The sequence below is a fragment of the Hirundo rustica genome, chromosome 17 (assembly GCF_015227805.2).
Source record: "Hirundo rustica isolate bHirRus1 chromosome 17, bHirRus1.pri.v3, whole genome shotgun sequence".
Classification (NCBI taxonomy): domain Eukaryota; kingdom Metazoa; phylum Chordata; class Aves; order Passeriformes; family Hirundinidae; genus Hirundo; species Hirundo rustica.
The window spans coordinates 10044632-10070500 of NC_053466.1; the positions used below are offsets into that span (position 1 = coordinate 10044632).

Genomic DNA, 25869 nt, shown 5'->3' on the forward strand with positions numbered 1-25869 from the left:
GCAAAGAACCTGCCACGGGTGTTTGTGTGTGTATGTGTGTGCTTGTGGGAAGCACTCACAATATTCCCCATCTCCTAATTTTGAAGAGGTATTTTTAGTGCGTATTTCAAAGAGCTTTACATAAACACATCTGCTGGAGTTTTTGCTGGGAAATGTCTTTACAACACTCTTTTTTGTCCCCTCCCTCTCGGGGGACAAGGGAATGGTCTGACCCTTTTCTTTTTCAGTCAGATAAACAAAGCCAGAGAAAACATCAGAGGCTCATTTTGCTGGTGCCAAAAGGCTTCTCAGCCCAAAAAGTGAATTTTAGAAACACTTTGAGCAGCTCAGATCACCCTTGCTAGAGCCCAGGACAGAAGCACACGTGACGTGGCTCTGGCATAGAGTGCAGGGATGTGGGAGACCGGGCATCCTGACCCACCACTGCCCTCTCCTGCACAGCCAAAACCTCCAGGTGAGGAAAGGAGAGGAAAGATGGGATATTCCATCACCTGTCCCTGCACTTTTTGCATGTTACTCAGGAGAAGTGGCGAGAACACCCCTGGTGCAGCTGCAGGCACAGGAATTTCTCCAGCCTCCCCTCAGGTTGCCTGTGTCCTGATGTTCCCAGTGCCAGGCAAGGCATCCATCCTTCATCATTTAATGCCAATGAAACTTTCACAGCTTTTGGGCTCATCAGAGATGTTTTAACCTTTTTCTTTTGAGGGGTTTGGTTGGCTGAAATTGCTCCTGCTTTTTCACTGGGGGGTGTAGAGATGATAGGAACATGAAGCCAGCCAGGGCTGAAGCAGGGAACGTAGCAAAGTTTCTGCATTGGCTATCCCAAATCCTCTGACCTTAGAAGTGCTGCCAGTGCAGGTCTGCCAAGTGCACTCAGTGCCCAGGGCCCCTGATGTGCTTGTGCATCCAGCACCCAACCCAGCTGCATGTGTAAAGGAAAATAAAGGATAAAAAAACCCCCCAAAACTGCTTGGCTAGCATGATCCAGGCCCAGTTTGCTTACACTGCTGCTTGCAGGGCAGCTGGGAAGGGTACAGAGGCTGCACAAGGCCAGCAATGCTGGGGTCCATCCTGGAGAGGTGAGGGACAGTGCTGCTGAGCAGGGAGATGGTCTGGTGCCACAGTCTGGCAGCTGAAAGGTCACTAGGGAGACAATTTTCCTGCTTTTGTCTCCTCTTGAGATGAGTTACTGCGGGAAAAGGCTGATTGGTGGAAGGTTTGTGGCAGGCGACTGCTGCGGGGCCAGGACAGCTGGGCTGGGGCTCCAGAGCCTGTGGGCAGGGGAGGGCAGTGCCAGCCCCGGCAGCCCCGCGATGGCAGCACCCAGGGAATGTCAAGTGCACACCAAACCCGCCCTGAGTGCTGTCACTGCGGGGCTGGGGGGGACGGGTGTCACTGGGCTCAGGTCCCTGAGCAGCGTGTGTCACCAAGTGCCACATTTCATGGCCGGATGAGATGGCATTTGGCCATGGCATGCAGCACGGCAGCCCAGGATGGAGGGACGGGCATGGTTTGGGAGTTTACTCCCCGAGGCAGCAAACACTTTGTGCCCTTGTCTTGTCCTCTGTGGACAGTGCCAGGGTCTGTCTGTGGGCAAGGGCAGTGCTTTACTGATCTCCATGGTATCCCCACAAACTGGGGGCGACATCCCTTCCCCAGGGAAGGGAGGCAGAGTGGGTTGGCCTCAGGGCACTGCCAGCAGCAAAGAGCCACCCATCCCTTCTCTTCCATGTGGCCATAGTGGTTTATGGTGGTTTCATCTGCCTTCAGATAAGGAATATTTGGGTTCCTTCCCACCAGTGACCTTTCCCGCGCCATTTGTATCAGGGTAGGCAATAGATCATTTCCCTCTGCTACCAACACATTCTCTTAGAGAGGGAACACACATGAGAGCCTAAATCTGACACCACAGTGTGGAGGTGGGCAGGCTGGGCTACGAGAGGCTTGTGCCTGTGGAGAGTTGAAGGCCCTGTGTGCCTGCTGCTTCTCCTCCAGCCACTGCAGCACTGGCAAAAATTGCCATGAGCCAAAAAAACCCCTCCTGGACTGGAGGCTGCTGGGATGGGAAAGGACAGGATGAGCCAGCTGTGGTGGCTGCACAGGGCATGCTCTGCACTGAGTGGGTGGCAGGCAGCCCACAGGTGCCCTGCTCTGGGGGGTCTCCCTTCAGGAGCAGATGTGATGCTTCTGGACAGGTCTGATGGATAGGCTGGATTTCTGCACCGGAGAAAGAAAGGGAAAAGAAAAGAAAAACGAGAGCAAGTGATCGAATTGCCAAGTGGAAATGGAGAAGCTTGGAGGGCAGGTGGGATGTGTGGGCAGCTGCCTTGTCCTGGTCCGACTGTGGCCAGGAGTGAGAGCATCCTCGGGGACAAACATGCAACCAGCTCTCTGGGGAGAGAGGCTGCGCTCCTCACTAGGAGCGCTGGAGCAGTGCTGCCCCCCAGCAGGACATCCCTCCTGCCTCCTCTCCTTCCTGCCTCCTCTGGCACATCCCCTGGGCTGAGTGAGTCCCGTGCTTCCAGCAGCATCCTGCTGAGCATCCCCGCTGCTCTCCCTGGGCCAGCTCCAGCAAAAACACCCACGGAGGCTTTTTCTCTTCTGCTGCAGGCACAAGCAGCAGGGAAGGTGTGATAATCCCTCCTTTGAGGCCACAGAGATCGTTCACACCAAACTGTAGCACTTTTATATTAGTCATGAAAGACACAAAAGACAATAAGAAAAGAAAATGGTTTGTTTATATATATATATTTTTATATATATATATTCAATCAATGTCTATGGAGCTCCATGCCAGGGGATTACCAGCCAGTTTAAAGCATTAGTGACTCTCAGCATCCATCAGAGGGGAACATTTGGTTGAGTGGAAGCCAGCCTTTGATGGAATTGGAGAATAATTATTTCCATCAATAATTACTTCCAAGCCCAGAAGAAATGGCTCCCAGCACGCTGCAGGACAGGAGTCCTTGATTGCTCGAGGCCAATATGTTTTAACCCCAGGACCTGGAAATCCCATTAGAGGCTGGGTGACAAGGATGTCACCTGCCGTGCCCAGGTCCTGGCAGTGGTGTTCCACCCTGCTGCCAGCCTCAGAAGGATCCCTTCTGCCTCTGCTGCTGGAGTGCATCCAGCTCAGACTTTGCACAGGTCATTAATTTGGGGACTTTTTAATGGATCCTAATGATTGAGCCTCAGAAGGCTGTTCTTAAAAGGGGTTTGGGAAAGGCCACAAGCCAATTAGCTGGCACACAGAAAATGATTAACCATGTAGCTTCCTGGGTGGTTAAAAATAATGGAGATGTTGGGAAGCAACTCGGGGATTTATTACAAACAGACTTATTAAAGCAAGAGGTACTATTCACCTCCTGCATGTTCTGGGCCAGAAATATTTCACCCAGCTTCCCCCCACTGATCTCTGTCCCTTTTATTTGGCTGGACATATCCTTAAATGTTAAGACATTACAAAATGGGCTCCAAGGAGGAGCTGGTAATTAAAGTGGATGCTTGTTGAGGGAGAAAACACAGGTGGGAAGAGAGGGGTGACCCTTCAGGTGCTCCTGTGCCAACTCCTACTCCAAGGAGTGTTATTCGTGGCTGAGGCAGGCAGCAGGATGTTCCCTGGGGCATACAAGACTCCAGCCATGCCTAACTGGGGCTTTTTTAGTGTGCCATTGCTCTTTAACCACGCTCTTGCCCCCACTTAACCCCCAGATGTGCAGCACACACCCGGCCCTTGTTCCTATCTCCACAGCCCATGTGTGACGGCTGTGGTGGTCTCGGCAGCCAAAGCATCTTTCACTGTGGCTGCAGGGGGACATCCCAGCCTCCCCCTGCTCTCGTGGGGCCCACGTGGCCTGAGGGCTCCAGAGTGCTGCTTTCCAAGGAGAGGAGCTAGGTCTGCTGGCAGATACAGCCACGGGACTTGGCAGAGCTGACCCTAAAGTGGCACCCACAGCCCAGTCCTGGGATTGGCTTTAAAATGATAATGGGAAGAGAGGGGGACATTTTAGTGTCAGCTGAGCCAAACCTACCCTGGGGATCACCCCACAGCCAGGCTGGGCCTGGACATGCCCACATTTGCTTTATCTATTCCATAATGCTCTGGGATGACACCAAACCCCAGCATTTTCAGCACCCCTGCTGGGTATGGTTTATGGCTTTTCATTAATCTTTTCATTCTTTGAAATAAACATCTGCAGGGCCTGGAAACCTATTTACTTTCCTCCCGAGTGTCTGCACGCAGACTTGTTTGGGTTTGTTTTCTCCATTCGGCTTCTTTTCTCCATTTCCGCTTGCACAAGCCCCAATATTTCTTAGAAACCACTCTCTCCAAGCTTTCTCTGCTCTGCTTTGCTCTGCTCCTTGCCAACTCCCAGGGCTCTTGCAGGCACTCACCTGGCCCAGATGGTTCCCCTTAACTCTGCTGGGCTGTCCCAGGTTCTCAAGGTTGAGCTGTCAGCAGGACCAGGTGTGTTCACTAGCCCAGCAACTTATTTGTAGGAGTGGGGAAGTTTGCTACCAGCTAAGGATGAGGATGTGTGGCAAGGTGTTATCAAGGTTTGGAAAACTACATTTGAAATGGGAAAGGGCTTTTCTTTTGTTTTGCTATCAGAGTGCAAAACCTGTGCTGTCTCTGCAGAGCTGGTGATCTAAACCCCACAATGTAGGAGATGTCCTTACTGGCTCCTGTTTTTACTTTCTATGGATTGGATCTGGCTCTGCTGTCCAGCTGCTCCTCGGCTGCATGATGCTCGTGGCATCTCTGCCTGAACAACGAGCACAGCGTGCCTGGGCTGGGGGGCAGCTCGGTTTGGGAACGGGGCATTCCAGAGCCCTGCAGGAGCACTTCCCGCTGCAGAGCCGAGCACTGAGAGCGACCTGCAGCTCTCCTTCACAGCAGCACAGCTCCCACCTGCAACGGGGAAAGGAGATCCCCCAGGATGCGGGGAATGAGCCCAGCCGAAGGGACGGCTCCTGACGGCTCTTTGTCGCCTCTTGCCCCGGCAGTGGGACGCTGAGCTGCCTGCCGTACCCTGCGGAGGACAGACGGCCCGAGAAGCTGAGCAGCTGCGTGGTCAGGGAGCCCGCCGGCGCCAACGGCTGTGCCAAGGGCAGGGACAGACGGGACCATGGCCACCGCAGGTCACGCAGGTAGGAGCCGGGGCCGTCACCCTGGCACACGGGGGTGGCACGGGAGGTGTCCGTGGTTGTTCGCTCAGCCCCTCTGGGGTCTGTGGGAGCCGGCGGTGGCGTAAATGGCTCAGCGTGCGCGCAGAAAATGGCGTGCGATTGCATGAAATCCCTGCGCGAGTTTGCGGGGACAAAGCTGCGGTTCATTCCTACTCCAGGCCTTGCTCTTACAGCCTCCTTCAGAGTCTTCCAAGACCTGCCAGCATTACCAGGTCTGCTGGGAATCGTCCTCAGCAATTCCCCTCTCCCCATGCCTAGATCGGCTCAGCAGCCTTGCCTTCATTAGGACACAGCCTCGTTATCGGCTTGTCGTTAAGTCCCTGACCCCTTGAGAGGGGGAAAAAAAATGAATGGAACGTTGTAAATGGAGCAGCTGGGGTCTCTGAGCCCTGCCTGCTCTACTGTCTCTGGGATTAAAGCCTCTCAGTTCAGTTAAAGATGCTGGAAAGAAAGAGCAAGAAAGGCACATTTCATATCTTCAGATTTCAGGCCAACCGGAACAATAATCTAAAGCACACTTTTAATTAGACTTTGATTATAATCACAGAGGAACAATTGAAGTCGGATCGCCACATGGGAGAAAGCTGCCACATCAAAGGCGAAAGACTTTATCTAGGGAGAGGGAGAAGGGCTCTGCAGAAGCTGCCTGTGGCGGCGTGGTCAGATGTTCCTCCCTGCTCCGCCGTGGCTGTGGCGCTGCCCAGCCGTGTCCCTGGGTGTCTTTGGGCAGTGAGACATCCTGGAAAAATGCACCACTTCTGCATCGAGGTAAAAGGCCCAGCTGAGGCCGAGGTGTGCCATATCCTCTTCTGGTGCTGCTGCTGGTCCGTGAAATCCTTGGGAGAAGCGAGGGGGAGTATGTGGGTGCTCCATGGGGCCGGGCTGCGGCTCCACACTGGATTTACTGCACCAGAAGCACTCGTTATTCACGGCTCACAACTGAAGCGTTAGCCCGCGGTTTCATTTTGCAGAGCTTTTATTATTTTTTTTTTCCCAAAGTGTATTAAAAGCACTAAGCAATTGAGGTTTTTATGATAGTGTAATTTCAGTGGTAATTCAAGCCCTGGAATGATCAAGGGTTGAGGGGTGGTAGAGGCTGAGTGTCCCCCACCCCCAGAGTGTTATTTGCTCTGCATTAAGACTTTCATTAGCAATAATGTTTGTTCTTGCTGCACAAGAACAAACATTCTGCTTCTTTTCTGCTCAGTTTTTAGCCTGTTTCTGTAGTGGAGATCTCACAGCATTCTCTAGCCATGGGGCTGCTTCCACCCATTCCTTGCTCCTGGCTGTTCCCAGGGGCAGGATGAGAAGTGGGGAAACAGGCACAAAACCCAGCACCTCGGTGATTTTTCAGAGGCCCTGGGGAGCTCACTGTGCCCCCACAGACCTTGGTCCTGGATCCATTTGGGGGTTCAGAGGGACCTGTGGGTCTCTTTGGAGATCCACATGGCTGATTTGGGCTGATTTAGGGATGCCACCAGGCTGCTACCAGCTGCCTCTGTCTTTACAAGCATTTGCTTTAGTTAATGAGTAGCCACAGAGTATCTGTCTTTTTTTTTTTCAGCCCAATGCTCTGAATTAATTAACCACGGTATTTGCTTTTCATTGAAACATAACACGATTCAGCATCATATGTTTAAAGAAGAAATTAATTTGCAGCAGGGTTTATTTTCAAGGTTTAACAACTGTATAAGAGATGCATATCTCCTTCAATTACCATAGTGTCTCAATAGATATATATATATTTCTAATCAATTGCTACTTAACACGTGTCAAATCTTTATTACAGTTAGATGCATCTGGTTGCAATAATTACTGTATGCAAATTAAATGCCAATTAATTATTTAAAGCATATTTACAAAGAGCAACAAAACCTATAAATCTGTTTCGGAGTCGTTAACCTCAGCAAACATGTTTTAAATAATCAGCATTGCTGTGGTGGAGCTGTCTTGTTATATCTCTATTAGACACTTCATTTAGACTGTGGTTAAATAATTTGTTAGAGCGTAATGAGGCAACACCCACACCCTTGGTCCGCCGTGAACACTGACCTTGCTGCCCCGTGTCCCTGAGGCGGGGATGCCCGAGCATCCCACGTGAGCCCATTCAGGGTTTATTTTTATCATTTTTAATGTCTCTTGGGTCTTGTCCCCCACCCTCAGCCCTTCGTGTGATGAGGAGCGGCCGCTGCCAGCTCGGGGGAAGAAGAAGAAAAAGAAATCTGGCCGCAAGAAGCGAAGGAGGTGAGGGAGCCATGGCGGCGTGAGGGGACAGGCTGGGCAGCCCTTGGCTGGGTGTGAGAGAGAAGGGTGATGAGGGAGCCATGGCGGCGTGAGGGGATACATAGGGCAGCCCTTGGCTGGGTGTGAGGGAAGAGGGCCATGAGGGAGCCATGGCGGCGTGAGGGGATACATAGGGCAGCCCTTGGCTGGGTGTGAGGGAGAAGGGTGACGAGGGAGCCATGGCGGTGTGAGGGGATACATAGGGCAGCCCTTGGCTGGGTGTAAGAGAGAAGGGTGATGAGGGAGCCATGGCGGCGTGAGGGGACAGGCTGGGCAGCCCTCGGCTGGGTGTGAGGGAGAAGGGTGATGAGGGAGCCATGGCGGTGTGAGGGGACAGGCTGGGCAGCCCTCGGTGGGTGTGAGGGAAGAGGGCCATGAGGGAGCCATGGCGGCATGAGGGGATACATAGGGCAGCCCTTGGCTGGGTGTGAGGGAGAAGGGTGATGAGGGAGCCATGGTGGCGTGAGGGGATACATAGGGCAGCCCTTGGCTGGGTATGAGGGAGCCATGGTGGCATGAGGGGACAGGCTGGGCAGCCCTTGCCGAGACACCCATCCCTGTGCCGGGACAGCACACGCCATGGTGGCGTGAGGGGACAGGCAGGGCAGCCCTCGGTGGGTGTGAGGGAAGGGGGCCATGAGGGAGCCATGGCGGCGTGAGGGGACAGGCTGGGCAGCCCTTGGTGGGTGTGAGGGAAGAGGGCCATGAGGGAGCCATGGCGGCGTGAGGGGACAGGCTGGGCAGCCCTCGGTGGGTGTGAGGGAAGAGGGCCATGAGGGAGCCATGGCGGCGTGAGGGGACAGGCTGCGCAGCCCTTGCCAGGACACCCATCCCTGTGCCGGGACAGCACACGCCATGGTGGCGTGAGGGGACAGGCTGGGCAGCTCTTGGCTGGGTGTGAGAGAGAAGGATCAGTGAAGGATGTGAGGGTGGCCATGGTGGTGTGTGGGGAGGAAGGGAAGGCAGTCCTCAGCTGGGCGTGAGGGAAAAGGGTCTGTGTAAGATGGAGGTGTGAGGGCCTGGGGGCTCCACAGCCCAGGGAGGTGCCTCCATCTTCTCGCCCTCCCCTCAGGGCAGCAGAGCTGGGTTGAGGCTCCTCCCTGGGCTCATCCCTGGGCTCACCCTGCTCCTACCAGGAGCCCCCAGCCACTCTCCACCCTGGAGATGCTGCTGGTTGGTGGTGTGAGAACTGGGGTGGCCAGGATGGCTGTGAGCAGCCTTGTGGTCCCTAATGCCTCTCTGCCCTCTCAGGTCTCCCTCCTACAGCCCTTCACCTGTGAAGAAGAAAAAGAAGAAAAGCTCCAAGAAGCGAAAAAGAAACAGGTATTTTTCCCTTGAAAATGTAATTCCCTGCTGACGATGGCTGTTGGGGGTTTGGAGAAGGGGTGGAAGGCACTGCTGCCTCGGGCAGCTGTTGGTCCCAGTTTGCAGAGAGGTATGAGGCTCTGTGAGCATTGAGGAGGCATAGCCAGAGTCCCTCTGGGCTAGGAGGGCATGGAATGGAGTGTCCACCCAGTGCAAACAGGGAAACACGAACTGTCCAGGTGTGGGGACACAGAGATGGACAAGCCAAATCACTGCGAGGTCTGTGGAGCCTCAGCCTGCTGTCCTGTTCTGTTCACATGTGTCCATCCTCTGGAATGCCAATGGGATCAGTGCTCAGGGCTTGTACTGGTCCCCATCCCTTCCTCCCCAGCCTGCAGAGTGTGTCAGGACCAGAAAAAGGCTCACATGAACTCTCTACACCCACATCCCAGTCTCCTCTCCCAGCCCCAGTGACTGTTTCCACCTTCCCCTTCTGGAGTCCATTTTTAATTCAAAGAGCATGATTAAATTTTAAAATTGCAAACATTCCACTGTTTTCTCTCAGCTGTTAAACCAATATTTGACGAGAACAGTGGATTCCATCTCCCTAAGAAGGTTCATGTATTTATAATATATTGAACCAAAGAGAGGAGCTACCAAAAGTGGGTAACAGGGTGAAAAGCTGAGCTTGAATTGCCAAAGAAGAGCAAGGGAGAAGGAGAGACAAGGGTATAGGAACTCCTTTAAAACACTTTCTCCCCAAGGAGTGATTTTTATGCTCTTTTGTGGATGCCATCTCCTGATGGAAGTCCTGGGTCAGAGACTCTGGCTTTGAACCTTTGGTAGCCATTTATGCCCCTGCAAGCCGAGGATAAGCTGGAGCTGTCCCCATAAGAGAGCATGATATGAACCATTCGGGATTAGTGACCAGTGGGGGTGGTTTCAGACACCTGGCAGCATTTCAGCTACAGACCCCAAGTGACTTTGCCAGAGGCAATCTCACAGCCCCTCCAGGCAGGACTTCAGGCCGTGCCTTCTGCAGGATGTTGTGCTCCAAGCTGAGAGACAGTGGGGTGTGCAGTGCACTGGGGCAGGGACATGTCCTCCATGCCACCAGGGTGTTCTGTATGAGAGAGGTGTCTCCTGTGTCATGCCAGGAGTGCTCCAGGAGACAAGACAGGGCCACCATGCTGTCTTGGCCGTGAGACTGCTCTGAAGTTACACAAGAGAGGATTTTTCCTTTGACTGCAATTTGGTCCCTCATACAGAAAACCAGGGAGTGGACCCACCACTACATGCAGTGCAAAACTGGAGGCAGTAGCAGAGAAAAACTACCCACCAGAGAGAGAGGATGCATCTGATCTCTCTAAAGACTTGTTATCCTGAGGACTACGTTCTCAATTACTTGTGGAGTGTGCTGGTCCCCTCTGCCACACCAGCATTTCTCAGCTGCTCCCTCACCTACCGACTAGAGGATAGGCAGGACCATTCTGCCCAGGTGCTGCATGAGGTCTTGTCTCAGTGCTCAGTCTGAGCCTAAAGACATGGTCTTGGATTCAAATTTCCAATTTTGTGAGACCCTGTATTCAATGTCCATATTTGTGTCTTGCAGGTTATCGTCAAAGAAGAGAAGGCACAGGTAAGAGTTGAGCAAGTGTGGGTGGTTCCTTAGAAATAAGAGTTTAATGCTCTTTTCAAGGTAATGTTCACTGAGTGGGGGCAGAAGACATTTCTTCTGGGTTTCTTAGTGGAATCTGCTTGTGTTCCCCCCATTCCATGTGGGTCAGTGTCTCCCCAGGTGTGGACTGAAAGAGCTCTTCTGCTTCCAGTATGTGTGTATACATTTTCAAGAAGTACTCATTTTCTCTATGGAAAAAGGCAAAGTCACCAAGTTGGCTGATCCCTTTGAGGGTTTTAGCCAAGCCCATGAAGCAGATTTGTCAGCAGGCACTCAGACCCCCTGTGCTGTGACAATCATGAATCCCTTTCATTTTTACTGCATGCTCTTGGGCAACTGAGTTGTAACATTGACACGTGATTGCACAGCTTTTTATCGGAACAGAAACCTCCGAATTAATTAGCCATTTCTTATTTAGTTCTTCAAGCCCCAAAAGTAAGAGAAAGGAAGAAAGAAAACACAAAAAACAGTAAGTAGTGATTCATGGAGTTGCCTGCCCTGCCTGCACAGTGTGGGGTTAGGAAATGCTTGATGTGGTGGGGCCCCCGGAGCTAACACCTGCTGCACAGCTCTAAGCATTTCTCAGGATTATTTTGAAGCTAAAACCAGCAATTCTGGTTTTGCCGGAATGGAAGAAGGGTTTGTAGAGGCTGGAGTTCTTTCCTCTCCCTTTCTTTTGTGACACCTCTTTCTGTACTTTGTGTATCTTACTGAGAAGGGCCTCCGCTCCTGGTTTGCTGCTCTAGGAGGTTCCATTAGGACCTGCTCAGGAGACACAGTACAGCCAAGGATCTGAATGGGGTTAAGGGGAAGAGAAGGGATTGTTTGGAGGGGATGGAGTTTGCAAAAATCTGGTGTTGAGGTTCAGCCCTGGAGTGTTAGCAGAGCACAATCCTTGTCCTGTGGGGCACATAATTGAGGGGCATGGTATAAAATGGGATTCCTCAGGAAGGAAGGACTGTAAGCTGCCTCTGTTTTTCCGTCCATTCTCTGTCTTCTGGGAACTGTAACCTATGGCTTCTTACCTGCTTTCAGAGCAAGGAAACAGTCCTGGGGCTGAACCTTGGGCACTGATCCCCTGGTCAGCTTTGCTGGGGCCTGCACAGGCCATCTCCACTGCATGCAGAAAGCCAGTCTCCTTTTTGCTAAGATTTCTGCTCATTAAATGGCACAGTTTCAGCTGTTTGCCCTCAAACTGGGCTGCCCTGCACCCAAAATCCACAGTGGTAGAAGAGAGGCTTCCTAGGTTATCTGTAAAAGGATGCTTCTCCCCAGGCTAACACAGGAGCACCCTAACAGTGCAGTTAAACCTAAGATCCATGTCCTGCTGGTGTGCCCTGACCTCAGGGAACTGGAGCTGCTGGAATTGCTCTTTGGGGATAAACCAGTCAAGGCGTTTCAGCCTCATCTTTTCTGCCAGCAAATCAGAGCTCAGCCACTCCCAGTTTCTGCAAACCTTTTGCTCCCAGGCATGGATCAGACAGATCCCATGAGGATTTTTGTATAATCACACTGCTTTGACTTATCTTTGCATCGAGCAACTGGTTACCTAAATCACGCAGGACCAGTTTTCCCTTCCTTCATAAGGGAAAACAAATTGGAGGGACTGGTGCAGGGGGTAAAGTGCAAACATGGGGATTTTCACACAAATCCACCATATGAGTGAAAGTTGTTCAGTGTTGCTGATTGCAGCTGTATGGAAATAAGAAAGGAGGATCCCAAAATTCAAAGTTAAAAAAATATATAATCACTGGGTGTGAAAAGCATCAAAGAAAACAGCCAAGCAGAGCTGAAGGAATTGCCCTGGAGGTTGCTCTTTTGTCTTAAAGGAGATGCTGTTCTCAAGCAATTATTTGCTGAGTTTTTATACCAGCAAGGTGCTAAACGCTGTCCAAGCAGGTTGTATTTGTGCTGTCAGTGCCTGCCTGTGTAGCGTGGCAGGCACTGCTCCCAGGCTGTTCCCACCAGCTCACACACAGTTAGCTTTGCCTGCTGGCACAGCCATGCCAGCCTGAGCAGATGGAAATGCTTCCAGATCTAAAATAACTGCTGTGGTGAGCAAAGATGGCAGGGATGGGGCACAGAAGGTGGCAGCTAGCCTGCCACCCATGTCACCCTGCTCTCTGCACCCAGGACTTCAGCTGCTGGCATGGACAACTATAGCCCTTAAGTAACAGGGCCGGGTAGTCCATGAGAAACAGCCTGGTGGTGCAAAGGGAACTGCAGCAGGGCACTGCCCCTCTGTCCCCTGCACAGGTTGCTGAGGACTGTCCTCAGGCCCTGTCAGAAAAGGCAGCACCAGTGACTGGACACCTGTCAGAAGGCAGGGAAATGGTCCTGTCTCTCAAGCAGGAACCGTGTGTGAGGCAGGCTGTGCTTAGGGAAGCTGTACTTTGTGCAGCAGCCACAAAAGCTGCCCACAGGACTGGCTGAATGCTCCCACCTGGAGAGGGTGGGGAAGGCTGGCTGCTACTGAGTGTACTCTATCCTTCCATACTCTTTAACAAGGAGCCAACACTAGGGAGAGGGCTAGAGGTTTGTGATGGGTTGCCCAGAGAGATGGTGCTTCCCCCAAGGCTCAGCAACAGGAAGGTCTTGGGCAGTTGCCTGGCTCTTACAGGGTAGGATTCAGGATGAAAGGCAAGCACATGGCTCTTTAAAGTCTTGAAAGGACTGGTGCTGGCTGCTGCACTCCCACATGCTTGTCCACAAATCTTCCCCCAGCATACTACAGAGCCAACCTAATAGCTTGTGTGTAAAATGCTAGCAGAGATCTCAGGAAGATGTTACTGCAGCAATGAAGGGACAGAGAATTTCTCGTGCCTTGATGTTCTGTGCCACGTTTCATACACCGATCTCTCCGGTTTAAAAGGCATACCTCTCTTCTGATTTGAACATTATCAACCTCAGCCTTCAGCTGCTGGCTCTTGCATCCCCCCCACTGCTAACCTAATGCTGGTTTTCCTTTCTGCTTCTTAAAGCTCTCGTGGGCGCACCCGGAAATCCCATCGGCATCGGCGCTGCCACTCTCGCTCAGAGAGCTCCGACTCCCACTCCCCCAGCTGCCGGAGCAGGTAATGGTGCTGCTCCCAAGCTCGGCATGCTCAGCACTCCCTGCTGGGCTCAAGGATGTGCCTGCCACAGCCTGTGTGACCCACAGGCTCTCTGTGCACGGTCACTTCCCATCCTGGTAGCAGCCAAGTCACACACTGGGGGCTGAGCTGTTCGTGATCAGCCACAGAAAGGTTCTCCCTCAAGAAGCAGTGGCTGCAGCTTTTTGGTCTGACAGTCATTTCTAATCCCCATGGCTGATGACCAGCCCATGACAGCTGATTCCAGTCTAGTGTCCCTTCCCCAGCCCAAGGGCTCTGTGCTACTGATGTCCCAGGAAACCCTTAAACATGGTCTTAGCAATGGAAATAGACATATATTTGCCCATGGCAATCTATAGTTATTGTCTTTGACCTGATTAAAATCTCTCCTCTGGATGACAGATGCATCCTGGGGCCAGCTAAGTGGATGCTGGTGCTAGACCCAGCATTGCTGCAATAGCAAGAGATTTATACACATAATGAGTTCATGTTTCATGTTCTCTGAAAGCACTTGAACAGCCCACCCCCACTCTCCTACTTTGCTCCTCCTAAGTACTGGGAATTTTCTTATGAAAAGCTGAGGATCAGTGGGGGGAGGAATGCAATCAGTAATTGGAGGGGTGCTCATGCAAGAGCAGAGTGTGTTTTCTCTTGGAGGTGTATCACCATAGGAACATTCTAGGGTGCACAAAGGTCATGGTTTGCCTTGAGCCACCATAAAATCATGCATTGGAGCTGAAATTTGAGGTTAAGGTCCAAAGCCTGGATGCAAAATTATTATTTTTCTTTTAAAGCAGAAAAGCAAAACATCCCTTTTCTCTCCGTCATGACTCCACAGAGCAGTCATGTGAAAGAACATTCTCCCATATGCATAGTCCTAGCACAGACCTGCCAAGGGTTGGTGTGGAGCTGGGAGCAGGCACAACTGCAATCCTAAGGAATAACATTTTGGCTGTTCCTGTCTCCTGGAGGCACAGAGCCAGGTCTCGGGAAGAAGGGCATAAAACACGGCGAAGACACTCCTGGCACCATTCAAAGATCACGGCAAAGAGAAGCTCCTCTGCAGAGGTTCAGGCCAGTCAAAAAGCCAGCCAAACCCTCCCACTCTACAGCTTCCTGTCTTCTAAGGAAGTAGTAAGTATTACACACTGTCCTTCTTTGCTTGAACTAGCCAGAGGAATCTGGGCAAGAACTCTGATATGAAATTTTTATAACTCAATTATAGTGACTTTAGACAAACTTGGTTAAACTGTATTATTAATTCATGGTGCTGTTTTCTGATGTATTTAAAGTCATTCCTTCCTTCAGCACTTTCACACCGAGGGTGGGGCTGCAGAGGGGGGAAACTTGCAAAGTCTTTAGCCTATAAATAATGAATTGAAGACATTTAAAACAAAACAAAAAAAGTGGCCTCCAGAAACTATATTTTAAAGGGAAGAGTTTGTTATGCTGTCTTTGCTCAGCTGGATGTGAACTTCATTCACTGGTCTTTACATCCAAAAGTTTAGCCCTTCAGGCTAAAAAGGGGTATCAAACATATACAAAAGGAACATTTACATTTAATGAGCCGGTGATTGGCATGGGAAGTTTTCTGACTATCAGGATCCTTCTAGGATCACTGTTCCTCTGGACTGACAAGCCTAGGGACCAAATTTGGAACTTATGGGAGCCCTCATTGATGCTAATGGGAACTGCATGTGCATCTGAGGGTAAAACCAGGCTCAGTGCCTTGGGATGTTTTTCCATATACACAGGAAGAGATGATACAATACACGAATTGAGGGAGCAAGAGATGGAGAGAAATATTAGACAGAGATTGATATCAGTCTTCCTTTTCTGTGGCACATTTCCCCTTTGTTCCTGGCAGCAGTAAAGCAGAGGTGTGATGCCCTGACTGGTGTTGGTATCAGATAGGTATTCCAGAGAGAGAAATGGCTGCATTGGACCAGAGGTAGCACAGGATCTGATAGTCCCACGTGTGGATGTGTAATGCGAGAGGTGTTTTGAGTACAGAGTCCTCCAAGCCCCAAAGTTGTTTTCTCCTTCAAGCCCAGTCATCAATTGGAAATAGCTCAGCCACACGCAGCAGCTACATCAGATAGGAGAGAGATGGTGCCAGCAAGACAAGAGACTCTACCCACTCACCCACACAGACAGCGTGCTGATCAAAATACCCAGGGATTGTACGTGGGTACAGACAGGCACAAGCTGTCTCTCAACATTATAGATATGCATATTTGCTCTCGTTATAGAGCGTGTGGGGCCATGTGAGTCAGTGCTTGTAAAGCCTTATAAGGCAGCGTGGAGAGCAGAACCTCACACCACACGCTGATGTGTGCACGCACACGCAAGGGAAGAAAAACAAGGTATGAGGCTCATTGTCATGAACTGGGGGTGTTGCTGAGTTCAGAGCTCCTCTCCCTCCCCAAAAAAAAAACAACCAGCCAAATTCTGCATCATGCCACCAGGGTGTTGTTTAGTTCAAGCGGTGTATTTTTCATAAATGCTTTTGAGCCTAAGCCTAGTTTTTAATTAGTGCTAGGTTTCCTCTCTCGGAAGCCAGGCTCCCTAAGTCCTGTGAGGCCAACTGCCAGCTGTTCTGTTTCCTGAGAAAGAGTAAACTCTAATTTAAAATTTTAAAAGCTTTAAAATGAGCTAAACTCAAGCATCCTGCGCTCGCTTTTCCATTTGCTTCACTTGAGGCAAATGAGTAAAGCAAATGGAAAAGCTGCAGGGAAGGGAAGACAAGAGCTTGATAGTTCCGGATACAGGGGGTGGATGCAAAGCAAAAGTCATCAGAGTACTCCTGTGTTCTTTCTAGTAAGGGTTAATAACTTAGGCAAATATTTTAATGACTAAAAGGCAATAATGACTGATGAAAGCCACTACTGTCCTCCTGTCCCCAAAAGAAGTACGTTCTCTTGGGACACCATTCAAGAGCACATTTAAGCACTTGTTCAAATTGAAGTTCCTGGTTAAGAGCTGCCCCTGAAATTTTGCTGAATAAGGTCATTAAATATCATGTATTCAAAACTGGCAAGGGAAAAATGGAATGGGAACCTTTATTCTCATTTATTAATGACTATACACAACCCTTTGATGCCTTTCCTTTTCATGAGTTAAATGGTTGCTCTATGAATAAGCTTCGTTCTGTCAGACTTTGAGAGCAGCCTGAAATGAAAATGTGCTCTTGCAGAATATGTTGATCACATACTTTAAAAAAAATGCCAGAGAATGAAAGATTTTGTAAAAAAATTCAGAACTAGGATTCAACAAAAATGCCATGTTTCAGTTGTCTGTGAGAGTTTTATGTTACGCTCCCTATCCTTCCATCTGGCCTGGGCTTCTAAACCAAACCTTCCTTACCTGGGGAGGTGCACTGTCATATCTCAAAAGGGAGTGTCCAAGGAGGATCAGGGGAAAATACACAGAGATACAGGGAAATATGAGATAATGCTATATTGTTTTGCTTCTGAAAATTTGAAGTGCTTTGTGGTAAATTCTGCTATCCTCTCCACCCTATTTGTCTTCATTCCTTTGTAATGAAACAGCCACAATTTCTAACTAGGTCTGCCTGGAACTGCTGGGGCATAAAGCACACAAAACAATGCCCTGCCTATGCATCTACCTTGCTGCTTCCTTCCCTCTTTGTGCCAAAGCTGAGGCACCCACACATGCCTGCACACATGCAGAAACACCTCAAAGTTCCATGCTACTTTTCTTTTTGGCAGTGAATTTCCAAGCTGCTCCCTCTCCTTCTCCTTTAATCCCGTGCAGCCGCAATAGGCACCCATGGAGAGCAGGATTGTGGGCCTGTGCCTCAGCAGGCACAGAGAAGCTGTGGGTAATGTGCAGCATTTATTTCTGTACAGAATGCCCCTGCCCAGCTGCAGGCACTTTATTCCACACCGACACAGATGGATGACTGTGCCACTGTGCTTTCCTCTAGCAGTGCAATATAAATACCTGCAGGGCACAGATCTAATTGCCTTTGTTGTTGCTGATGAAGATAACTGCACCGTGCATACACTTTCCTTGCCAGCTCCTTTGCTTTCACTGTAACTCATTTGTGATGCCACAAATTATCACAGGCTTGAGCCAGATTTCCAGTGAAGCTCAGTGGGGTACAGCTGGTCCAAATGATGCTGTTTGTCTTTGTGCTCATGCCTGCAGGAAGGTAGAATGGGGAAATGCTGTGCAGGGACTGGGACAGAGTGCGCTGGAAGGCTGAGGAAACCTTATGGCAGACCTGCATTTTGTCTTGCTGCTGCTGTTTTCTAGCCTGGGTTTTGGCTTACATAGGAAAAACTATTCTTTTGAGTGCTAGGCAGCATGATTTTGACAGCAAACAAGGCCCTTCAAGAGCAGAAAGGCAAAACCTTCTATAAAAATAGAAGTTGTCCTCTTTTTTTCTTTCCCTGTTTTCTCCTCACAGCCGGGGGACTGAGTTAGCCCTGGCTGTTGTCTGACAAATCCACAGCTCAGTGCTGGGAGCAGCAGCTGAGGAGAAAGGATCAGTACCTGTATTCATTGAAGGGCTGGGCTGTGCACCAGCTACCAAAAAGAGGAGGTGGAAGACAAACTCTTGCTCCAAAGCAGCGCCAGTCTGGCTCAAGCTGAGGTGGGGCCACAAATGCCTACACCGCAGCAGGCTAAAAAGATCCTTGAAAAGAAACAAACCTCTGCTTGGCATTCTCTGGAGTTTACCCCAGTAATGTATTGGTGAGCCAGGGGCTCAGCCTGAGAAAGCCTCAGCCTGAATTCCCCATCCAGCCAAAAAAGGGGGAAATTTCCCACCCAGTGTTCCTCAAGTCAGGGACTCAACTGCAAAAGGGGTTATACTGAATTGCAACAGAACTTCTGCTTTTTGTAGTCACTCAGAAGTTGGCTTTTCAGCTGGGGGAGGGTCTCAGCAGAGGTGAGCTCTGGCAGGTGGAGGAGCCCCAGGGCAGGCGCAGAGCCCCATCCCCAGCAGGTGCTGTCCCTGTGGCTCTGGCAGATGTCAGCCGGGCCCTCACCGAGAGCGGGGCTGGCCGGGGTCACGGCACAAGTGTTTCATTCCTTTCATTAGCACAGTGCCTAGAAAAAGAGAGAAAGGCAGACGTTATGCCCTTCTGAAAGGGAAATTAACTCTGCTTTGAAGTGAGTTGCAAACAAGAGAAAAAAGACCCAGGGAAGAAATGCTGCAGCTCTGAGCGAGGCTGAGCCACGATGCTGTCCCAGTATGGCTGAGACAAGGCATTGTCACGTCTCGGCCCGGGGCTGTTTGTGCCACAGTAAATGGAGCTGCTCAGTTTAACTGGAAGACGAGCAGTGACTGTGTTTTTGTAATCTATTAGACTGCGCTGCCTCTTGGTCTGGGATTGCACTTGGAATTACACTCTAGAATATGAGTGAGGGCCTCATTTCTGCTCCCTCCTCATCTTGATTAAATAATGATTTGAAACAAAAAATCCAATAAATACATATCCTGGGTTCCCTTGAGGGCAGCAGTATGCTCCCTGCTGAAAGCTGGATGAAGCAAAGTTCACTGAGATTATTTAATTACTTATTAGGGGTTGTGTGTGGAGGGAAATCCAAATGTTCACATAGAGAGAATTAGATTTATGAAAGAGCAGGCTCTTTTAAGCCACCCTAGAAAAGCAAAAAGCCATTAGAATTCAGAATCACACAGAATGGTGTGATTCATTTGAGCTCTGTGCAGCGTTTTCAGATGTGGTACTCTGTTTCCATCCTGGGTGCCTGGCATGCTTTTCAGAAACAGTTAAATGGGACCACGAGCAAAGCCAAGGTCATCCAGTGGGGAATATGGGGAACGGGTCTGAGCAGGTGGGCAAGCTGATCACCCTGAGACTTGTCCTGGCTCTTGCTGCAGGGCAGAACCTCCCACACAGCCTGCAGGAAGCTTCTGGCTACAGCCTGGTGCCCCAAGGTGGTGGGGCTGAGAAGCTGCTGTGTCCCTCCTGGCACCTCCCTGGCCCCATCCAGACCCTCCAGCCCTCACCCAGACTGTCAGCTCCATATTTCACTGATATCCACACTGCCGCTTCCCAGAGTGTTGCTGCCACAGATGTTGAACTACAAAGGAGCTTGTTGATCCTCCCGGTCATTTGACAGATTTTGTGATGTGCTGACAACAGTTGCTGCTTTGAACATAGATGTCAGCCAAGGCAGAGCAGTAACAAGGATGCCAGGTCCCAGAGACAGTCTGAAAAGCTGGTTTAGAAATGCCAGGAAACTGCTGTATCTCTTGGCAGAAATAACAGCCTTTCAATTTAAACTGGGGAGGAACAGAAGGAAGGTATTTCTGTGTGTGATGCTGGGGTCAGCAGCCCTTGGAGCAGCCTTGTGCCCACTCCAGGCTCATCCTATCTCTAGCCAGGGAGTACTTTACACGGTGGTTTTATGCCTGTAAGTGAAAGGTGGTGAAAAGCTGATTGTCTCTGGGTTAGGATTCAGCTTGAATGCAAACCAAGTCCCATCTTTGAAGAGAAATATCTGGTAATGTATTTGAAAGTGCAATCCTGTATTTTCTGAAAAGTGGCTGAGGAGAGTGCAGCGATCTACAGCACAGAGGTCAGATGTCTTGGGGCTCTGGATCAGGGTTTCAGAAAGAACTGGTGAAAAGCAGAGCTGGCTACTTGGCACCCTTAGGCTCCTGTGATGTTCCAGTTTCTGCTGGAGTAAGCAAGGACTGGTAGAGAATTTCTAGATCTGAGAAGAAGCAAGGAGCAGTTCTAGATGCTGAAATGAGGACTTGCAATATGTGTCTCAACTCATTCCTTGTTGGGAACATTTGGGAGATGTTTCTGCTCTGTCCAGGGCTTCTACATTGAAGGTGGAAGCTGGCTAATGAAGAAGGATCACTTCATTTCCCATGTTTGCTGCTGGGGCTTCTGGTTCCTCTGAGCTGGGACTGAGCATCAATTAGAAGTGTGTGTGGGTTGGAGATGGGGAACTCCATTATGGATTTGCTGGGATGAACCAATCCCTTGTCCCTGAAGCAGTAATGCTTCTTTTCCTGGCAACACAGAAAGTACTTGGAGATCCTCCAGCTCCAGGTGTTTTCAGAGTGTTGTGGGCAGTCGTCCTTCTGCAGACTGTGCTGAGAGCTGCTGTGGGTGTTGGCAGCTCTGCTCTGGTTTCAGTTGCTGCTGGTTCAGCACCTGTGTCCGAGTCAGCTGTCCCTGTCCCACTTAGCACCTTTGAACTGGGTCGGGAGCAGCTCTCCCTGGGGACACAGATTGAATGCCACAGGCAGGAGCGTGGATATGGAGGCAACATCTGATAGGATGAAGGAGATCCATATGAAACATGACACAGGCTGAGTCTGCAGCCCCTTTGAGGATGAAAAAGCCATCCAGTCCAGAGCTAAACTCTCCAAAGGGACTGGCCCTGTGCCTGCTGTGTGACAGCTGGTCAAGGTCTCCTCTGCTGCCTGAAATAGCACCAACATTGCAATGTGGTTTTTTGGCTCAAAAGGCCCCAGATTGGTGAGGGCATGACCCAGGACCCCAGTGTGGAGAGCATGGCATAGATGGGGGCGTGGTGTGCCCCAGAGCATGGCATGAGGGCATGTGCACGTGTTTGAGGGAGCACGGTTTGCTGGGAACACCTTTGGAGGACTGTCCTCAGTGGGAGGAGCCAGACCTGCGTGTCCACCCTAAGAACCCTGCATCAAACCTCATGGGTGGGTTTGAGGAGAGCGGAGGCTCTGAGTGAAAGAGGAAGAGGTCACATTAGAGTGCAGATGTGTGCATTGGGCCCTAATTCTCACCCCATTGCAAGGGTGAGACAGCCTCACTCCCAGTGCCGCCGTGTTCCTGAGCTGGCTCAGGTAACTGCCAGTGCAGTTAAAACCAAATTATAAAATACTGAAATGATGTAAATCCCCTTGGTGGTGCCCAGGGTCCCAGAGAGTAGCCCTGCCCAGGTCAGTCTATGTCAGTTTGAGGCCCTCTCTTGCCCTGCTGTGTTCGGCAACCCAGCCGGGGTGTGGCTGGTCCCCTTGCAGAGACTGGCAGGAGCAGGGCTCCCACACCCCTACCCACAGGTCTCTGGCACGCAGCGTGGGGATACTTTTCCTCCTCTATTTTTTTGCTTCTTCCCTCACTCGAGTTCCCTTTGTCGTTTCCATACAACCCAGGGGGATTCAGTGCAAGCTGCAGCTTCCAACACAAGCCATCAGCCTCCAGGAACGGGCTGGACAGGCTAATTTAAAGCAGGAGGAAACAAAACTGAATCATAAGGGAGACCAGCGAGCAGACAAAAACCAGTCATGACATTTGCATAGAGGAGGCAGCAAACAGTTGGCAGTGTGGATTGAAGACAGGGTTTATGTTTTTTTCATGTAATTTGAGACTCTAATGATGGACTTATGTTGCCCGCTCTTCCTTTTTTCTTACACCTTACCTACTAAAGGAGGAGTTCTTGATGGGTAAGTGGATGCTATCCGCAAGACACCAGGGAATTTATTAGAGGTCACTTGAGCGCATTAGCTATATCTTCTTCAGGGGGTAAAAAGCACACAAAAAAGTATCTGTATACCTTTTATTTCCAAAGGGATTTTTCTTTTTCCCCTCACCCTCTTTTTTCTTTTTATTTTTTTGCTTTTTCCTTTTTTATTTTTTTTTTAATTTCAAAGTGATAAGCTTGTTTATTTGCCAGTTTTTGCTTTCTACAGAAGCCCTTAATTTGATTTGATTTGGTTTTTTGTTGCTTATTTTAGTGACATTGGTTCAACCACTTTATTGAGGAAGCGTAAAAAAATTTACTCATCTAAGTTTTTGTTTCACTTTTGTTTTCTTTGCAAGGATTATGTAGGTTTTTAATATGTATATACATACCCTTTTTTTTTTTCTTCCCTCTTTAAGGTTAAATAAGGGCTTTGTCCTCTGTTACATTTTTTCATTTAGTTAGTCATTTATTTTAATACTTTGGTTGCCCGCTTAATTTGTTGAACTCTTTTGTTTAACATGAACCGCATGCTGATACTCTTTGCATGATCTCTAAATCTTCCCGTTATTATAGCAGGGGGAAAATAAGTTTCTTCTTACTGTGGATTTCTTTTAGGGATATGTGCTTTTGTTTTCTTCTCCTTTCTTCTTTTTTTTCTTTCTTTCTTACTTTGTTTCTTTTCTTTCTTTTCCTTTTGTTTCAGTGCATCATGATGGTAAAATTTCTGGGTTTATTTGGAAAAAAAAACAAAAAAAAAACCAAAGTAAAACCAAAAAAAACCCCCCCCAAAAAACCATTCAAACAATGCCAAATGGCTTTTTTGCTTTCAGATCTCTCAGTCAGGGTCTTCTGCTGACCTCTTTACCAAAACAGACAGCCCGCCTGGCAACCTAGCCAGCCAGAATGGAGAGTATCATGAATATGACTCAGGAAACGATACTTCCTCCCCTCCCTCCACTCAAACAAGCTCATCCAGGTCAAAGGACAGCCAGGAGAAAAGAAGTCTAGTCCATGATGGCTTTGGCCATGCCTTCTCGTCCGGGAAGCCCAAACTGGCCAACAGCGATAACAGCTCTGATTCAGGAAATTCCTTCACCAGTTGCTTTTCCCAGACCAAGGGAACAGCTTTGGAAAATCTGTCTCCAGATGCCCAGGGACAAGACCGAAGGTCAGTGATTACCAGTAGCTGCTGCAGGCAGCCCAATACCTGGTACGTTGTTGCTCTGTGTCTCCTGCCCGCTCGCCAGTTGCCGTGGTGGGCTGGCAGGGAGCTTTCTGTGCTCTGGAGGCAGGCAGGTACCAACCAGACCCACGGTCTTGCCAGTCTGGAGTCCAGAACCCAGCAAGGACCGGTAGTGTAGCCTGAGGAGGAAGATAAAACCTGCCATCACATCCCTGGACATTGCTTGTGTCAGTGTTTTGGCATTGCTGTGGCTCATGCAGGGTTTGGGCCTGGGTGAGACCACATTCACAGCACACCCCTGCTCACCTGGGCATGGCCACGCCAAAAAAAAAGTCTCTGGCCCTTCTGGGCACAATCTGAAAGGAGCATCTGGGGGTTGCCATGCTGATTCTCTCTCTCTGCTTATGGTGGGGAAGGGAAGCGGGGTTTATTTCCACTAATATTATGGGCTGTTCTTTCACCTGTCCAATGAACCAAATCCAGAGTGGCCCCTCCCAGCTCATCCAGCACAGCTCCAGGGTGACAAGACAGCATCTCCTGCCAATGGGGAACACAGGGAGGGGCAAGTCCTTGGCTGGCTGCAGGATAACACAGCAGCAGCTCTGCACTGGGGCCACAGGGCATGCAACCACCACCCAGGGCCACAGGTTGTCCTCAGGAGAGGGGAGAAGCTGCCAGCCTCCGTCACCACCTCCCATTCCTGTGTTTGCCAGAGGATGTTGGGAATGAGGGCACTGAAGTGTGGTGGCTGGTACCAGGGCTGTGCTCAGGCGGTGGTTGAAGGGAGCTTTTCCAGCTCAGGCTCTTGGGTCCTGAAAGTTAGAGCCAGGACATAGTTTGGAGCACTGAATGTGACAGGAGGAAGCCAGGGTAATCGGTTTTAGTAAGAACAAAACTAATTTTTCAGTCAGAGGGTAAAATTTTAGGTCTGTCTGTACTTTTCACATAGTGACTCCAGTGGGATAACTCTGCCTTCACATGGGTGGAGCTGGGATTGCAGCTGGCCCCGGCTGCTGGGACACTGCCGGGCTGCTGGGCTCTGACCCCAGTTCATTCCCAGAGCACTTCTGGAAGAGAAGGAATTCACGCAGTGCTGTCCAAAGGCAACAGGACATGCCTGCTCAGTGCCCTCTCGTGCTGCTCCACAGCCAGGCTGGAGCACAGCCCTTGCCCTGCCGTGCTCTGCCTTTCCCCTACTCCAGCACTTTTTACTTCACTCCCTGCCCAGGACCAGCACAGCTCGCCGGCCTGAGCACGCTCTGCCAGCCAGACACCTCTGGTGTGCTGGGCATGGGGCAGACGAGCTGCTGCTTGTGCCACCCGAGAGCTCTTCCACACCTCTCCTCCCTGGCAGCGCCCAGAGGGTGAGCTCTTGGACTCTGACCCACACTCATGGGGTCTTCTGCAACAGCAGCCTGGGGAGCTGAGAGGTTGTCTTCACCTCCAGTTAGGGAGTGGAAGGATGGGAATATTTGTTTGCTGGAGCATGGTGCTCCCCTCAGCCAGGGACCAGTCCCAGTTCAGCCACAGCTTCAAAAAGTGTCCAAATATATGTTCACAGAGCGTGCCTATCCTCATGTCTCGGTTCCTCAGAGGAGAAGAAGCGAAACTTCCTCCCCTCCCCAGCCCACAGCTCCCCGCTCAGGCCTGGCTCCCGCAGCGAGTCCTGCACCAGCACGGGCAGATCCTCCCCCGGCTCCAGCCGCTCCCGCTCCTCGCACCACAAGGCCTCTCCCAGGTACTCCCGAAGCAGGTCCTGCTCCTCGGGAAAGAGGTAAGGCCAGCTGGAACGGCTGTCTCTGTGACCCTGGGCAGTGTCTAATTCTTGCCAGCTGGCAGGCTCCTTGCAGGGGGAGGTGTAAGAGTTTAGGGGGTGCCCACAAGGCTTTTGGGGTGAACTGGCCATGCAGACTGTGGGCTGAGACCCTGGAGAATGGGACATCTTTTCCCCCTCATCATTTGGAGTAGTCTGGTAGAGCCTCACCCTCCAGCATCTTTAACTCTTTTATGTTTCTTTCCTATCTCCAGGTCTTCCTCACGTTCCCCCAGCTATTCCTCCAAATCCTGCAAAAAAAGTCCTGGGAGTAGAAGTCCAAGGCCTCGCCGGAGCCCCAGTTACTCCCGCTACAGCCGTAGCAGGTACAGCTGTCCACTCATGTGGTATTTAGTGTCCACTCATGTGCTACCTGCTGCCTCACACTCTCGCCCTGCCTCCACCACTGTCACGCTGCTGTGAGTGGTGGGCAGAGGCTCCAGCTGGGTCTGCCCGCACAGCCAGCAGCCCCTGCAGCAGGGCTGCAGCCCCTGTCAGAGAGGGATCTGACTGCAGCAGGGAAAAGCACTCTCCTTTTTAGAGTCACAGCTCTGACAAAGAGTTGTCAGGCCCAGGGAAATGCCCCTGCTGTTAGGGCAGATGCCAGGTACCCCCCAGGCCGGCACCCACAGCCTTGCAGAGGGAAACACAGTCCAGGCACCTCTACTCCCTCCCTACACCATAGCAAACAGTCTCACAGTTCTACCCTAGAGATGCCTTTGGCAGGTTTTCCTGGTAGCACCTGTGCTGCTGTGAACATTTTGCAACCTCAAAATCGTACATTCCTGGGGTCGATTCTTGCGGGCTTTGACAATCCCTGTGCTGGTGAGAACACTTCCTGCATGCAGGGATCAGGCAGGCCCTTGAC

The 25869-nt window shown here is 50.6% G+C and overlaps 1 protein-coding gene across 4 annotated transcripts in view; it reads left to right on the forward strand.

The window, feature by feature from the left end:
* SRRM4 (serine/arginine repetitive matrix 4) overlaps window positions 1–25869 on the forward strand; it is a 45600-nt gene that overhangs the window by 13934 nt on the left and 5797 nt on the right. For 2 of the 4 annotated variants that reach the window (XR_009208387.1, XM_040081053.2), the window contains exons 2-11: window positions 5008–5151; window positions 7354–7434; window positions 8725–8796; window positions 10391–10417; window positions 10875–10925; window positions 13438–13530; window positions 14520–14682; window positions 22836–23173; window positions 24750–24962; window positions 25217–25327. Coding sequence is in view for 3 of the 4 variants with exons in the window: in XM_040081053.2 (XP_039936987.1) it covers window positions 5008–5151; window positions 7354–7434; window positions 8725–8796; window positions 10391–10417; window positions 10875–10925; window positions 13438–13530; window positions 14520–14682; window positions 22836–23173; window positions 24750–24962; window positions 25217–25327 (1293 nt within the window). In the remaining variant the exon portion in view is untranslated. Of the gene's footprint in view, window positions 1–4495; window positions 4558–5007; window positions 5152–7353; window positions 7435–8724; window positions 8797–10390; window positions 10418–10874; window positions 10926–13437; window positions 13531–14519; window positions 14683–22835; window positions 23174–24749; window positions 24963–25216; window positions 25328–25869 lie in introns of those variants that run through there. The other 2 variants (XM_040081055.2, XM_040081054.2) reach the window with 2 other exon arrangements.